The 17,775-nt window shown below is 47.9% G+C and overlaps 3 protein-coding genes across 9 annotated transcripts in view; 1 reads left to right on the forward strand and 2 right to left on the reverse strand.

Moving 5' to 3' along the window:
• LOC123773018 (cytospin-A) overlaps window positions 1-17,775 on the reverse strand; it is a 424,140-nt gene that overhangs the window by 283,808 nt on the left and 122,557 nt on the right. The window lies entirely within an intron of this gene.
• On the forward strand, window positions 9,712-11,226 carry LOC138358087 (zinc finger protein 347-like). Its single transcript, XM_069315565.1, has one exon. It carries the CDS (start codon window positions 9,712-9,714, stop codon window positions 11,224-11,226), a length of 1,515 nt encoding a protein of 504 aa, XP_069171666.1.
• The window catches only part of LOC123749086 (uncharacterized), a 61,912-nt gene continuing 55,588 nt past the window's right edge, over window positions 11,452-17,775 (reverse strand). The window contains exon 2 of the mRNA XM_069315566.1: window positions 11,452-12,529. Coding sequence (XP_069171667.1) covers window positions 11,452-12,529 — 1,078 coding nt within the window. The remainder of the gene's footprint in view (window positions 12,530-17,775) is intronic.

The raw sequence follows: 17,775 nt of genomic DNA on the forward strand, positions 1-17,775 counted from the left end.
GAATTCAGCCGTAAAGTTGTGGATGGAGGTGGCAGCTGCTACTTTCAGTGCATTCAACTTGTTGATTACCCGTCCAGAGTAATCAACACACAGTTGACAGTTGTCAACTGTCAACTGCCTTGACAGTTGTTCCCGGCTGGAACAACTGTCAAGGCCACATATGCGACCCCATTCCCCTTTTTCCTCCCTCTACACTTTTCTTCTGTCTCCAACATATCTTGAGGTTATATGAGATGATTTCGGGGCTTTAGTGTCCCCGCGGCCCGGTCCTCGACCAGGCCTCCACCCCAGGAAGCAGCCCGTGACAGCTGACTAACACCCAGGTACCTATTTTACTGCTAGGTAACAGGGGCATTCAGGGTGAAAGAAACTTTGCCCATTTGTTTCTGCCTCGTGCAGGAATCGCACCCGCGCCACAGAATTACGAGTCCTGCGCGCTATCCCACCAGGCTACGAAGGCCCCTGTTGTCCCCCCCCCTCACCCTCATCTCTAGCCGTCTCTGTCACTCTTTCCGAAAATTTAACAATAAGAAGCACTGGAAAACTTGCTAAATCTTTATGGAAAACAAATCCATGATTTAAGACTTCGCGAATATCTCCGGAGGTCGATATAGGAGTCGGTAGTTCTGGGACTGATGTCGACTGGCCTTCGACACTCCCTTACCCCGCACGGGTCATCTTAAAGAGTTGGGTGAGGCTCCAGCACCTAGCCTCCAATTTTGGTCAAACGCACATCCTATTTTACACCACACACACACACACACACACATATGAGCCACAGAGACGTTAGAAGGAATTTTTTCAGTGTCAGAGTAGTTAACGGATGGAATGCATTAGGCAGTGATGTGGTGGAGGCTGACTCCATATACAGTTTTAAGTGTAGATATGATAGAGCCCAATAGGCTCAGGAACCTGTACACCTGTTGATTGACAGTTGAGAGGCGGGCCGAAAGAGCAAAGCTCAACCCCCGCAAACACAACTAGGTGAATATAACTAGGTGAATACACACACACACACACACACACACCCACACACACACACACACACACACACACAAGGGGGGAGGGGGAACTAGCCCTACCCAAGGTTATAACACCACCACCAGCCCTCACACCAGTAGCCACCTGCTCCAAACGGACCAAACATTTTTACTTACACCGACCTTCGCTACAGCCTACGTATACACACTACCGCATGTATATAACGGCGCTGATGAGCAGTACATGCATATGCTTACTCAAGGGAGTCGACGGAGAACGAGCTCTAGCTCTGCGACCCCGCCTCATGCTTCACCTGTTGCATTTATCTCAGGTGTGAGGATACAGGACGCTGCAAAAAAAAAACTCTGGGATTCATATTAAATGAAAACAGAGAACGTATGTCTGCTCTAGGGGCCAGACGCATAGGGCGAGCCTCATCAAACTTTGCATGGTGACTGGTCTGTTTCTGGGATGATCATAGGCTGGTCGAAATCCAGCCCCATAGACATACAGAGTTAACATTGCACGTGAATGTGTTAAATGGTGTTCAGGTGCGCCGCTTCACCATCCTTGACACTCAACCTTCAAAACATTTGTTTATGTGACAATGATTTGATCCCACCTGCTGCCACTTACACCTGGGGCCAGATTCACGAAGCAGTTACGCAAGTATTTACGAACGTGTACATCTTTCCTTAATCTTTGACGGCTTTGTTTACATTTATTAAACAGTTTACAAGCATGAAAACTTCTCAATCAACTGGTTTTATTGTTATAAACAGCCTCCTCGTGCTTCGGAGTTCATTAACTGTTTAATAATTGTAAACAAACCTCCAAAGATTGAGAAAAAATGTACAGGTTCGTAAGTTCTGCGTAACTGCTTTGTGAATCTGGCCCCTGGCCCCTGCGAACCAGTGGTGCATCGGTGGTAAACCGGTTGTGAACCAGTAGTGCGCCAGTACTCACCCCACTTGTATACTCGCCTAGTTGATGAGCTTGCGGGGGGGTTGAGCTTCGGCTCTTAGGTCCCGCCGTTCACCTGTCAATCAACCTGTGTACACTGGAGCCCCATTGGTGGTTGTGACACCTGTGATTCTGGCAATTACAGAGGTCGGGGCACAGGTCAAAGGTCGCTGTAAAAATGACCACGAACCCCGGTACGCTGACACAGACATCAAATACAACAGTGGAGCATTGCTGCGACGCACCAACAGCCTGGTTGACCAGACCACCAACCTGGAGGCTTGGGGGGGGGGGGGGCGGTAGGGAAGGGAACTATCAGGGGAAAGCGCCAAGCCATCACGACTATACAGCACTGGGTCGGGATAAGGATTTGGATTTACGGGCTCACCATAGCCCGTGCTGCTTGGAGCTTTTTGTTCAACCAGGGTTTCTAAGCTGCTCCTATACAACCAGGGTTTCTAAGCTGCTCCTATACAACCAGGGTTTCTAAGCTGCTCTATACAAACCAGGGGTTTCTAAGCTGCTCCTATACAACCAGGGTTTCTAAGCTGCTCCTATACAACCAGGGTTTCTAAGCTTGCTCCCTATACAACCAGGGTTTCTAAGCTGCTCCTATACAACCAGGGTTTTCTAAGCTGCTCCTATACAACCAGGGTTTCTAAGCTGCTCCTATACAACCAGGGGTTTCAAAGCTGCTCCTATACAACCAGGGTTTCTAAGCTGCTCCTATACAACCAGGGTTTCTAAGCTGCTCCTATACAACCAGGGTTTCTAAGCTGCTCCTATACAACCAGGGTTTCTAAGCTGCTCCTATACAACCAGGGTTTTCTAAGCTGCTCCTATACAACCAGGGTTTCTAAGCTGCTCCTATACAACCAGGGTTTCTAAGCTGCTCCTATACAACCAGGTTTCTAAGCTGCTCCTATACAACAGGGGTTTCTAAGCTGCTCCTATACAACCAAGGGTTTCTAAGCTGCTCCTATACAACCAGGGGTTTCTAAGCTGCTCCTATACAACCAGGGTTTCTAAGCTGCTCCTATACAACCAGGGTTTCTAAGCTGCTCCTATACAACCAGGGTTTCTAAGCTGCTCCTATACAACCAGGGTTTCTAAGCTGCTCCTATACAACCAGGGGTTTCTAAGCTGCTCCTATACAACCAGGGTTTCTAAGCTGCTCCTATACAACCAGGGGTTTCTAAGATGCCCTATACAACCAGGGTTTTCTAAGATCGTAATAACAAACAGGAGTTTCTAAGCTGCTCATATACAACCAGGGTTTCTAAGCTGACTCCTATACAAACCAAGGGGTTTCTAAGCTGCCTTCTATACAACCATGTGGTTTCTAAGCTGCTCATATAAAACCCAGGGGTTTTCTAAGCTGACTCATATACAACCAGGTGTTTCTAAGCTGCCTCCTATACAACCAGGGTTTCTTAAGCTGCTCCTATACAAACAAGGGTTTCTAAGCTGCTCCCTATACAACCAGCGGGTTTCTACAGCTTTTGCTCCTATAAAACCAGGGTTTTCTAAAGCTGCTACCTATACAACCAGGGTTTTCTAAGCTGCTCCTATACAACCAGGGGCTTCTAAGCTGCTCCTATACAACCAGGGTTTCTAAGCTGTTCTCCTATAGGCAACCAGGGTTTCTAAGCTGCTCCTATACAGTACACCAGGGTTTCTAAGCTGCTCCATATAACCAGGGGTTCTAAGCTGCTCCTATAACAACCAGGGTTTCTAAGCTGCTCCTATACAACCAGGTTTTCTAAGCTGCTCCTATACAAACCAGGGGTTTCCTAAGCTGCTCCTATACAACCAGGGTTTCTAAGCTGCTCCTATACAACCAGGGTTTCTAAGCTGCTCCTATACAACCAGGGTTTCTAAGCTGCTCCTATACAACCAGGGTTTCTAAAGCTGCTCCTATACAACCAGGGTTTTCTAAGCTGCTCCTATACAACCAGGGGTTTCTAAGCTGCTCCTATACAACCAGGGTTTCTAAGCTGCTCCTATACAACCAGGGTTTCTAAGCTGCTCCTATACAACCAGGGGTTTCTAAGCTGCTCCTATACAACCAGGGGTTTCTAAGCTGCTCCTATACAACCAGGGTTTCTAAGCTGCTCCTATACAACCAGGGGTTTCTAAGCTGCTCCTATACAACCAGGGGTTTCTAAGCTGCTCCTATACAACCAGGGGTTTCTAAGCTGCTCCTATACAACCAGGGGTTTCTAAGCTGCTCCTATACAACCAGGGTTTCTAAGCTGCTCCTATACAACCAGGGGTTTCTAAGCTGCTCCTATACAACCAGGGTTTCTAAGCTGCTCCTATACAACCAGGGTTTCTAAGCTGCTCCTATACAACCAGGGGTTTCTAAGCTGCTCCTATACAACCAGGGGTTTCTAAGCTGCTCCTATACAACCAGGGTTTCTAAGCTGCTCCTATACAACCAGGGGTTTCTAAGCTGCTCCTATACAACCAGGGTTTCTAAGCTGCTCCTATACAACCAGGGGTTTCTAAGCTGCTCCTATACAACCAGGGGTTTCTAAGCTGCTCCTATACAACCAGGGTTTCTAAGCTGCTCCTATACAACCAGGGGTTTCTAAGCTGCTCCTATACAACCAGGGGTTTCTAAGCTGCTCCTATACAACCAGGGTTTCTAAGCTGCTCCTATACAACCAGGGTTTCTAAGCTGCTCCTATACAACCAGGGTTTCTAAGCTGCTCCTATACAACCAGGGTTTCTAAGCTGCTCCTATACAACCAGGGTTTCTAAGCTGCTCCTATACAACCAGGGTTTCTAAGCTGCTCCTATACAACCAGGGTTTCTAAGCTGCTCCTATACAACCAGGGGTTTCTAAGCTGCTCCTATACAACCAGGGTTTCTAAGCTGCTCCTATACAACCAGGGTTTCTAAGCTGCTCCTATACAACCAGGGTTTCTAAGCTGCTCCTATACAACCAGGGTTTCTAAGCTGCTCCTATACAACCAGGGTTTCTAAGCTGCTCCTATACAACCAGGGTTTCTAAGCTGCTCCTATACAACCAGGGTTTCTAAGCTGCTCCTATACAACCAGGGTTTCTAAGCTGCTCCTATACAACCAGGGTTTCTAAGCTGCTCCTATACAACCAGGGTTTCTAAGCTGCTCCTATACAACCAGGGTTTCTAAGCTGCTCCTATACAACCAGGGGTTTCTAAGCTGCTCCTATACAACCAGGGTTTCTAAGCTGCTCCTATACAACCAGGGTTTCTAAGCTGCTCCTATACAACCAGGGGTTTCTAAGCTGCTCCTATACAACCAGGGTTTCTAAGCTGCTCCTATACAACCAGGGTTTCTAAGCTGCTCCTATACAACCAGGGTTTCTAAGCTGCTCCTATACAACCAGGGGTTTCTAAGCTGCTCCTATACAACCAGGGTTTCTAAGCTGCTCCTATACAACCAGGGGTTTCTAAGCTGCTCCTATACAACCAGGGTTTCTAAGCTGCTCCTATACAACCAGGGTTTCTAAGCTGCTCCTATACAACCAGGGTTTCTAAGCTGCTCCTATACAACCAGGGTTTCTAAGCTGCTCCTATACAACCAGGGTTTCTAAGCTGCTCCTATACAACCAGGGTTTCTAAGCTGCTCCTATACAACCAGGGTTTCTAAGCTGCTCCTATACAACCAGGGTTTCTAAGCTGCTCCTATACAACCAGGGTTTCTAAGCTGCTCCTATACAACCAGGGTTTCTAAGCTGCTCCTATACAACCAGGGTTTCTAAGCTGCTCCTATACAACCAGGGTTTCTAAGCTGCTCCTATACAACCAGGGTTTCTAAGCTGCTCCTATACAACCAGGGTTTCTAAGCTGCTCCTATACAACCAGGGTTTCTAAGCAGCTCCTATACAACCAGGGTTTCTAAGCTGCTCCTATACAACCAGGGTTTCTAAGCTGCTCCTATACAACCAGGGTTTCTAAGCTGCTCCTATACAACCAGGGTTTCTAAGCTGCTCCTATACAACCAGGGTTTCTAAGCTGCTCCTATACAACCAGGGTTTCTAAGCTGCTCCTATACAACCAGGGTTTCTAAGCTGCTCCTATACAACCAGGGTTTCTAAGCTGCTCCTATACAACCAGGGTTTCTAAGCTGCTCCTATACAACAAGGGTTTCTAAGCTGCTCCTATACAACCAGGGTTTCTAAGCTGCTCCTATACAACCAGGGTTTCTAAGCTGCTCCTATACAACCAGGGTTTCTAAGCTGCTCCTATACAACCAGGGGTTTCTAAGCTGCTCCTCCACGACCAGGGTTTCTAAGCTGCTCCTATACAACCAGGGTTTCTAAGCTGCTCCTATACAACCAGGGTTTCTAAGCTGCTCCTATACAACCAGGGTTTCTAAGCTGCTCCTATACAACCAGGGTTTCTAAGCTGCTCCTATACAACCAGGGTTTCTAAGCTGCTCCTATACAACCAGGGTTTCTAAGCTGCTCCTATACAACCAGGGTTTCTAAGCTGCTCCTATACAACCAGGGTTTCTAAGCTGCTCCTATACAACCAGGGGTTTCTAAGCTGCTCCTCCACGACCAGGGTTTCTAAGCTGCTCCTATACAACCAGGGGTTTCTAAGCTGCTGCTCCACAACCAGGGTTTTCTAAGCTGCTCCTCCACAACCAGGGTTTCTAAGCTGCTCCTCCACAACCAGGGTTTCTAAGCTGCTCCTATACAACCAGGGTTTCTAAGCTGCTCCTATACAACCAGGGTTTCTAAGCTGCTCCTATACAACCAGGGTTTCTAAGCTGCTCCTATACAACCAGGGTTTCTAAGCTGCTCCTATACAACCAGGGTTTCTAAGCTGCTCCTATACAACCAGGGTTTCTAAGCTGCTCCTATACAACCAGGGTTTCTAAGCTGCTCCTATACAACCAGGGTTTCTAAGCTGCTCCTATACAACCAGGGTTTCTAAGCTGCTCCTATACAACCAGGGGTTTCTAAGCTGCTCCTCCACGACCAGGGTTTCTAAGCTGCTCCTATACAACCAGGGGTTTCTAAGCTGCTGCTCCACAACCAGGGTTTTCTAAGCTGCTCCTCCACAACCAGGGTTTCTAAGCTGCTCCTCCACAACCAGGGTTTCTAAGCTGCTCCTATACAACCAGGGTTTCTAAGCTGCTCCTATACAACCAGGGTTTCTAAGCTGCTCCTATACAACCAGGGTTTCTAAGCTGCTCCTATACAACCAGGGTTTCTAAGCTGCTCCTATACAACCAGGGTTTCTAAGCTGCTCCTATACAACCAGGGTTTCTAAGCTGCTCCTATACAACCAGGGTTTCTAAGCTGCTCCTATACAACCAGGGTTTCTAAGCTGCTCCTATACAACCAGGGTTTCTAAGCTGCTCCTATACAACCAGGGTTTCTAAGCTGCTCCTATACAACCAGGGTTTCTAAGCTGCTCCTATACAACCAGGGTTTCTAAGCTGCTCCTATACAACCAGGGTTTCTAAGCTGCTCCTATACAACCAGGGTTTCTAAGCTGCTCCTATACAACCAGGGTTTCTAAGCTGCTCCTATACAACCAGGGTTTCTAAGCTGCTCCTATACAACCAGGGTTTCTAAGCTACTCCTCCACAACCAGGGGTTTCTAAGCTGCTGCTCCACAACCAGGGTTTCTAAGCTGCTCCTCCACAACCAGGGGTTTCTAAGCTGCTGCTCCACAACCAGGGTTTCTAAGCTGCTGCTCCACAACCAGGGTTTCTAAGCTGCTCCTCCACAACCAGGGTTTCTAAGCTGCTCCTCCACGACCAGGGGTTTCTAAGCTGCTGCTCCACAACCAGGGTTTTCTAAGCTGCTCCTCCACAACCAGGGTTTCTAAGCTGCTCCTATACAACCAGGGTTTCTAAGCTACTCCTCCACAACCAGGGGTTTCTAAGCTGCTCCTCCACAACCAGGGTTTCTAAGGTGCTCCTATACAACCAGGGGTTTCTAAGCTGCTCCTCCACAACCAGGGTTTCTAAGCTACTCCTCCACAACCAGGGGTTTCTAAGCTGCTCCTCCACAACCAGAGGTTTCTAAGGTGCTCCTCCACAACCAGGGTTCCCACGCCCCCCCACTCCACAACCAGGGGTTTCTAAGCTACTCCACAACCAGGGGTTTCTAAGCTACTCCACAACCAGGGGTTTCTAAGCTACTCCACAACCAGGGGTTTCTAAGCTACTCCACAACCAGGGGTTTCTAAGCTACTCCACAACCAGGGATTTCTAAGCTACTCCACAACCAGGGGTTTCTAAGCTACTCCACAACCAGGGGTTTCTAAGCTACTCCACAACCAGGGGTTTCTAAGCTACTCCACAACCAGGGGTTTCTAAGCTACTCCACAACCAGGGTACCTTATAACCCCTTCCCTACACTCTGTGTACCTCTTAACTCACCAGACATCTTAAGCATCTCTTAACTTCGCCTTCACTCCCCTATTGTGGCCCCTCCCCCCCCCAACACAGCTGTCAACATATCCGCACTCTATACCCCACCACAACGTAGCATCCAATTGCCTAAACATTTTCGCAGCTTCGTAAAAAAAACCCGCTTCGTGTATATAAGCAGCGAGGCCCTTTGAGTATAGCTCCGTCATGCTTAAAGATTCAAACTTCTGTCTTCAGTTTCACCAACAATATTTATTTTTAAAAGATTATGACATCCCGAGGAGCCGGTCGGCCGAGCGGACAGCACGCTGGACTTGTGATCCTGTGGTCCCGGGTTCGATCCCAGGCGCCGGCGAGAAACAATGGCCAGAGTTTCTTTCACCCTGATGCCCCTGTTACCTAGCAGTAACAAAAGTTACCTGGGTGTTAGTCAGCTGTCACGGGCCGCTTCCTGGGGGTGGAGGCCTGGTCGAGGTCCGGGACGCGGGGACACTAAAGCCCCGAAATCATCTCAAGATAACCTCAAGATAAGATCCCTCCCTTACCCCGAGAAAAGAAAATCGAGGAGAGAGGGGGGTTAGGAATTTATAAGGGGAAAGCGCCAAGCTAATATGACTATATATCACTTGGAAGGGGGGGTCAGGATATGGATTTGGGATGGGACGGGGGGAAGGGATGAGGTTCAATCACTTGGACGTTCGGGGATTGAACGCCGACCTGCATGAAGCGAGACCGTCCCTCTACCGTCCAGCCCAAGTGGATGGCTAGGGGAGGGGGTTAATGGATAAGAAGTGGTCATATAGACCCGCCTTCCTCCTCCCCCTCTGGACAGTTATATAATGAAATATAATGAAAGATATTTCTTTTTCAAAGGTTTTGCCGCTTAATTCTGAATTAAAGTTTAATATTTTTCAAGTCGGTTTCGTGGGGTATATTCCTTGTTGCTTCTGTACACCAGTACAGAAGCAACTTCTGTACTTCTCCCAATGACTATTTCAGGGGGGGGGGGTCCTAATTATCAGACACAGAACCTATAATCTTAAGACCATGATGTTTATCAGCTAATTGGATCCCGATTGGGCGCATTCGTCGTGGAGGGAAGCTATACTCACAGGTAGCAGCCGGCCCACGACTATCACACCATACTAGGGATGGTCGATTAGCTAATGGATGGGATCCAATCAGTTGCTGACAGGGGGGGGGGAGGAGGGCGGCCTCGATCAGTTGACGTCCCACCTGCCGATCACCTGCTGACGGGGGCCTCGATCAGCTGATAAGGCCAGCTGACGACAGGCAGCAGACAGGAAGCAACAATCTAGTGTTGTTCAGGCACTTGGCAGCGACATTCGGGGTTAAAGAGGCATTTAAGAGGATCTTCACTAGGGTATGAAGGTTCCACACGTTCCACATTACGGAGGTTCCAGACGTTCCACATTACGGAGGTTCCAGACGTTCCACATTACGGAGGTTCCAGACGTTCCACATTACGGAGGTTCCAGACGTTCCACATTACGGAGGTTCCACGCGTTCCACATTACGGAGGTTCCAGACGTTCCACTTTACGGAGGTTCCAGACGTTCCACATTACGGAGGTTCCAGACGTTCCACATTACGGAGGTTCCAGACGTTCCACATTACGGAGGTTCCAGACGTTCCACATTACGAAGGTTCCACGTGTTCCACATTACGGAGGTTCCAGACGTTCCACATTACGAAGGTTCCACGTGTTCCACTTTACGGAGGTTCCAGACGTTCCACATTACGAAGGTTCCAGACGTTCCACATTACGGAGGTTCCAGACGTTCCACATTACGGAGGTTCCAGACGTTCCACATTACGGAGGTTCCAGACGTTCCACATTACGAAGGTTCCACGTGTTCCACATTACGGAGGTTCCAGACGTTCCACATTACGAAGGTTCCAAACGTTCCACATTACGGAGGTTCCAGACGTTCCACATTACGGAGGTTCCACGTGTTCCACATTACGAAGGTTCCAGACGTTCCACATTACGGAGGTTCCAGACGTTCCACATTACGGAGGTTCCACGTGTTCCACATTACGGAGGTTCCAGACGTTCCACATTACGGAGGTTCCAGACGTTCCACATTACGAAGGTTCCAAACGTTCCACATTACGGAGGTTCCAGACGTTCCACATTACGGAGGTTCCAGACGTTCCACATTACGAAGGTTCCAGACGTTCCACATTACGGAGGTTCCAGACGTTCCACATTACGGAGGTTCCAAACGTTCCACATTACGAAGGTTCCAGACGTTCCACATTACGGAGGTTCCAGACGTTCCACATTACGGAGGTTCCAGACGTTCCACATTACGGAGGTTCCAGACGTTCCACATTACGAAGGTTCCAAACGTTCCACATTACGGAGGTTCCAGACGTTCCACATTACGGAGGTTCCACGTGTTCCACATTACGAAGGTTCCAGACGTTCCACATTACGGAGGTTCCAGACGTTCCACATTACGGAGGTTCCAGACGTTCCACATTACGAAGGTTCCAGACGTTCCACATTACGGAGGTTCCAGACGTTCCACATTACGAAGGTTCCAGACGTTCCACATTACGAAGGTTCCAGACGTTCCACATTACGAAGGTTCCATGTGTTCCACATTACGGAGGTTCCAAACGTTCCACATTACGAAGGTTCCACACGTTCCACATTACGAAGGTTCCAGACGTTCCACATTACGAACGTTCCAGACGTTCCACATTACGAATGTTCCACACTTTCCACATTACGAAGGTTCCACACGTTCCACATTACGAAGGTTCCAGACGTTCCACATTACGAAGGTTCCAGACGTTCCACATTACAAAGGTTCCACAAGTTCAAACGACTGCACAAAGTTCCAGAGATTAACACAGCTACACCTTTAAGACCAAACCCCCCAACAAAAAAAACTGAAACAAACGAGCCCAACAGAGGGGAAACAAACAAACAAACAAACACAAACATCAAAAAGGGGAAAAAAAGAGATCGTGTAAAAAAAGAGGTCCCCGGCAATCATGTTGTTAAATTCCTTGTTTATTTATCACTACGGGATAAATAAACAAGGAATTTAACAACATGATAGCCGGGACCTTTCCTCCCCCAGCTCCTGATTACCCGCGTATTTTGGGACGGCCAATGTTTGTGACACAGCTGTTGGGGTTGCCATGGTTGGTGTTGCCATAGCTACTGTTGCCATGGTTGGTGTTGCCATAGCTACGGTTGCCATGGTTGTTGCCATAGCTACTGTTGCCATGGTTGATGTTGCCATAGCTACGGTTGCCATGGTTGGTGTTGCCATAGCTACGGTTGCCATGGTTGTTGCCATAGCTACTGTTGCCATGGTTGGTGTTGCCATAGCTACTGTTGCCATGGTTGATGTTGCCATGGTTGGTGTTGCCATAGCTACGGTTGCCATGGTTGGTGTTGCCATAGCTACGGTTGCCATGGTTGCTGTTGCCATAGCTACTGTTGCCATGGTTGCTGTTGCCATAGCTACTGTTGCCATGGTTGGTGTTGCCATAGCTACTGTTGCCATGGTTGGTGTTGCCATAGCTACAGTTGCCATGGTTGGTGTTGCCATAGCTACTGTTGCCATGGTTGGTGTTGCCATAGCTACGGTTGCCATGGTTGGTGTGGCCATAGCTACGGTTGCCATGGTTGGTGTGGCCATAGCTACGGTTGCCATGGTTGGTGTGGCCATAGCTACGTTTGCCATGGTTGGTGTTGCCATAGCTACTGTTGCCATGGTTGGTGTTGCCATAGCTACGGTTGCCATGGTTGGTGTTGCCATAGCTACGGTTGCCATGGTTGGTGTTGCCATAGCTACGGTTGGTGTGGCCATAGCTACGGTTGCCATGGTTGGTGTTGCCATAGCTACGGTTGCCATGGTTGGTGTTGCCATAGCTACGGTTGCCATGGTTGGTGTGGCCATAGCTACGGTTGCCATGGTTGGTGTTGCCATAGCTACGGTTGCCATGGTTGGTGTTGCCATAGCTACGGTTGCCATGGTTGGTGTTGCCGTAGCTACGGTTGCCATGGTTGGTGTTGCCATAGCTACGGTTGCCATGGTTGGTGTTGCCATAGCTACGGTTGCCATGGTTGGTGTTGCCATGGTTGGTGTTGCCATAGTTACGGTTGCCATGGTTGGTGTTGCCATGGCTACGGTTGCCATGGTTGGTGTTGCCATAGCTACGGTTGCCATGGTTGGTGTTGCCATGGTTGATTGTTAGACGTCTCGCTAACACCCCCCCCCCCCCGGGCCGTCATTGGGGTAATCAAAGCCGACGCAAAACTGTGTGTGTGTGTGTGTGTGGGGGGGGGGGGCGGGGAAGGGGGGTCGGCCGCTGCATGGACTAACACATCAAGAGGACCGGTTGCACAATATACGCAAATATTGCATACCGACGTTAATAAGTCAATGTTTAACACAATATAGAGGATGCAATCCTTGTGGGGACCCACTGGGGATCTTGAGCGTACAAACCCCAGCAAATACCTATGGGGTGAGAATAGCTTGAGCTACCTCATCCCTTTGTGTGTATGTTACCTCAATAAACTTATTTCAATTTCAATTTCAAGTTCAACCCCAGCAACCCACCTCACCTATCGAGGGCGATGCAAAGAAAATATCAACATTACGGTGCCTTAATTTACAGGCACTCCTGTGCCTGGTAAGTCCACTACGGGATCACCATATTCCGTGCTACTTGCAACTTTTTGTTCCGAGTGGCTGAATCTAAAAACAACAACATCCTTAATGTTGACTAATACGTCGCGCGCGACCGTATGGAATACGCGACGGATTTGGTGAGTAATGAGGAGGCGGCCGGTGAGGCTTCTACCCCTCCTGTGAAGCCATCCAAGTGTACTGTGTACCACACACACACACACACACACACACACACACACACACACACACACACACACACACACACACACACACACATGGAATGCATTAGGCAGTGATGTGGTGGAGGCTGACTCCATACACAGTTTCAAATGTAGATATGATAGAGCCCAGTAGGCTCAGGAATCTGTACACCAGTTGATTGACAGTTGAGAGGCGGGACCAAAGAGCTAAAGCTCAACCCCCGCAAGCACAAATAGGTGAGTACAAATAGGTGAGTACACACATGAACATGAGGGATGAACATGAGGACAGGAGGGATCGTGCCTGTGATTGAGTATGACTCAAATAAGGATGAGTCGTGTCACGAGGAGGTGCGATATTGCGGGCTCACCATAGCCCGTGCTACCTGGACACTTCGTTCTGAGTAGCTAAACCTGAAACAACAAGGTGCGATACCGTGCCACTACGGCGGCACGGAGACACGTACACATGTGCCGTATAGACTCGTAGAGAACAGGTGTGCACCAAGCCGCCAGAACACACCTGTGCAGGTCCACACCTGTGTTCAGTAAACATGTTCGCCCGTCACCTAGTTTCTGATGCCTCGTTACTCGAAATGAATTATTAGTGCCGCTAGCAAGCCTAGGTGAGGGTGTCTCCCAGGTACCTATTCACAGCTAGGTGAACAGTTGCATGAGGCGAAAGGAAACGCTGCCCAAACGCTTCTGTCCTGCTGGGAGAATTAAACCCTCAATCCTCGGTTGTGAATTGACGACTTATACGTATGCGTGCGTGCGTGCGTGCGCGCGCGCGCGTGTGTGTGTGTGTGTGTGTGTGTGTGTGTGTGTGTGTGTGTGTGTGTGTGTGTGTGTGTGTGTGTAACGCAGCTGATAATAAAGTTGATGATTTACGAAGAGGGGGGGGGGGGGGGGGGATGACCCCCTGGATAGACCCTGCCCCCCCCCCTCAGCCAGAGAGGGGGGGCGCATGAAGGGGGGCGTGACACCCCCCATAACCCCCCCTCAAGACATCGTGAAGTTATATTGAGATACACACAGAAATCACAACAGTGTGATGCATCAACTGAACAAATCCATAAGGGCCGTGATGAGGGTTCGAACCTACGTCTGGGATCCTTTCGGACGTAGGTTCGAATCCCCATCACGGCCCTTGTGGATTTGTTCAGTATCTTGATATGATTTCGGGGCTTAGCGTCCCCGCGGCCCGGTCGTCGACCAGGCCTCCTGGTTGCTGGACTGGTCAGCCAGGCTGTTGGACGCGGCTGCTCGCAGCCTGACGTATGCGTCACAGCCTGGTCGACCAGGTATCAATTGGAGGTGTTTGTCAAGTTCTCTCTTGAACACTGTGAGGGGTCAGCCAGTTATGTCCCTTATGTGTAGTGGAAGCGTGTTGAACAGTCTCGGACCTCTGATGTTGATAGTTCTCTCTCAGAGTACCTGTTGCACCTTTGCTCTTCAACGGGGGTATTCTGCACATCCTGCCATGCCTCCTGGACTCATGTGGTGTTATTTCTGTGTGCAGGTTTGGGACCAGCCCCTCTACTATTTTCCACGTATAAATTATCGTGTATCTCTCCCGCCTGCGCTCAAGAGAATACAGATTTAGGCATTTTTGTCGGTCCCAACAGTTTAGATGTTTTACTGAGTGGATTCTAGCAGTAAAGCATCTCTGTCTGTGGTTGATTAACAGCTGAGAGGCGGAAGCAAAGAGCTCAACTCCCGCAAGTACAACTAGGTGAGCACACACAACACACACACACACACACATATATGTAAATGATCTCCCGGAGGGTATCGATTCATTTCTCTCAATGTTTGAGGACGATGCTAAAATTATGAGAAGGATTAAAACAGAAGAGGACTGTTTGAGGCTTCAAGAAGACCTAGACAAGCTGAAGGAATGGTCGAACAAATGGTTGTTAGAGTTTAACCCAACCAAATGTAATGTAATGAAGATAGGTGTAGGGAGCAGGAGGCCAGATACAAGGTATCATCTGGGAGAGGAAATTCTTCAGGAGTCAGAGAAGGAAAAAGACTTGGGGGTTGATATCACGCCAGACCTGTCTCCTGCAGCACATATCAAGCGGATAACATCAGCGGCATATGCCAGGCTGGCCAACATACGAACGGCATTCAGAAACTTGTGTAAAGAATCATTCAGAACTTTGTATACCACATATGTCAGGCCAATCCTGGAGTATGCAGCCCCAGCATGGAGTCCATATCTAGTCAAGGATAAGACTAAACTGGAAAAGGTTCAAAGGTTTGCCACCAGACTAGTACCCGAGCTGAGAGGTATGAGCTACGAGGAGAGACTACGGGAATTAAACCTCACTTCGCTGGAAGACAGAAGAGTTAGGGGGGACATGATCACCACATTCAAGATTCTGAAGGGGATTGATAGGGTAGATAAAGACAGTCTATTTAACACAAGGGGAACACGCACAAGGGGACACAGGTGGAAACTGAGTGCCCAAATGAGCCACAGAGATATTAGAAAGAACTTTTTTAGTGTCAGAGTGGTTGACAAATGGAATGTATTAGGGGGTGATGTGGTGGAGGCTGACTCCATACACAGTTTCAAGTGTAGATATGACAGAGCCCGATAGGCTCAGGAATCTGTACACCTGTTGATTGACGGTTGAGAGGCGGGACCAAAGAGCCAGAGCTCAACCCCCGCAAACACAACTAGGTGAGTACAACTAGGTGAGTACACACACACACACACACACACACACACACACACACACACACACCTCCATGTTTGTTGACGCTGAAGGCCAGCAAACAAACATAGGTACCAACCCACACAAGCTCTCGAGCAGCAAACAAACATAGGTACCAACCCACACAAGCTCTCGAGCAGCAAACAAACATAGGTACCAACCCACACAAGCCATCAACGGTACACAATGCTTGCTAAATATGACCCCTGCGCTCCCCCCTCCCCCTTCAAGGGGTGTGTGTAGCCCCCAGAGACCCAAATGACTCTTCACTTGGAAAATATATGGATGGGGGAAAACGCTGCAAGTGCCTCCCAGGCACTTGAGTGGATGTGAAGGCCTTTCAGTTCCCTGTCGCGGTATGCTGCTGTTGAATGAATTCCTCTGGAAACAAAGAAAATATACACACTCCATAATCACTGGGTCTCTATAATCAAGGAATGTTCACGCCTATGGCTCCCTCCATAACCTAATACACTTCCTCTATAATCTACTATTACACTCCCTTCATAATCTACTACTACACTTCCTCCATAATCTACTACTACACTCCCTCTATAATCTACTACTATACTCCATAATCTACTACAACACTCCCTCCATAATCTACTCCTACACTCCCTCTATAATCTACTACTACACTCCCTCCATAATCTACTCCTACACTCCCTCTATAATCTACTACTACACTCCCTCCATAATCTACTACTACACTCCCTCCATAATCTACTACTACACTCTCTCCATAATCTACTACTACACTCCCTCCATAATCTACTACTACACTCCCTCCATAATCTACTACTACACTCTCTCCATACACCCATTGCATCAGCACTCTTCATAACGACAGCATTCAGTATCAAGCGAACCTCATCCTAATTAGGCTAGATGCGTGTTTGTTTAAAATGGCAAATAAATAATTATTTGAAACGTTGTGGATAAATACATTAATCCACAACAAACAATAACGAGTAAATGAATAAAACTGTAACATAGACAAGTTCCTTAAAATGGAACACTCACACAAAGTATAGATGCATCGAGCAATTCATATTAGCAAACAAAACACAAACTGGCAAGTCACACACACACACACCGTTCAGAGAGGACAAACACAGGGCGTGAAATGACTCCCCCCGCCCGGGATAATATCCCATGATGAATATATCCTAGCTGAACTAAGAGCCGCCATTATAGCAAGCAAGCTCCATAGGCCATAATTTATGTCACGGTAACAGACCTAATAACCTGTGTACGTGACTCAAAAACATACAAGGACAAAAAGAGGGGGCAAAAAACGAGGTGAAAATGGGGGAAAAAAAATTGTAAATACTACAAGCTAAATCAACAAAAAACGGGGGAAGGAAGCAGGAAAAAAAGAGTAGGTATGGGAAACAAAATTTGAATATATTATACCTCAATAGTTTTTTTTACCCTCGTGGTAATCACTTAACTGGTTAAGTGATAAGTGATTCAGTGGTTAAGTGATCCATGGTTAGGCTACATTAAGCGTGTGTGTATATATTAAGTTTGTAATAATACAAACCTTTTTAACCTAACCTGAGAATAATGCACTGGTTAGGTTAAGACAAATGCATTATTCGAACAAGTGAAAAACTATATTTGAAAGCTATTTCAGTATCCCATACTGATACTATTTCAGTATAAGTCAAACAGCAACAGATTATATCCAAACTTAGGCTATTGGCCATATGTAATAAAGCTTATGGTGGTAAGTAGAGCATGTGTGGTGTGAATGTTAAACTTTACACTTTTGCTTTCAATTCTTATACCATGTCGTAGCTCAGTCGATTAAGGCAGCGTCTGGGATGCTCTCAG

The sequence above is a fragment of the Procambarus clarkii genome, chromosome 81, assembly GCF_040958095.1.
Source record: "Procambarus clarkii isolate CNS0578487 chromosome 81, FALCON_Pclarkii_2.0, whole genome shotgun sequence".
In the NCBI taxonomy this organism is placed as follows: Eukaryota; Metazoa; Arthropoda; class Malacostraca; order Decapoda; family Cambaridae; genus Procambarus; species Procambarus clarkii.

What these genes read in the sequence shown, in the direction of transcription:
- LOC138358087 (XM_069315565.1), top strand. Translation starts at nt 9,712, where the DNA reads ATGAAGGTTCCACACGTTCCACATTACGGAGGTTCCAGACGTTCCACA.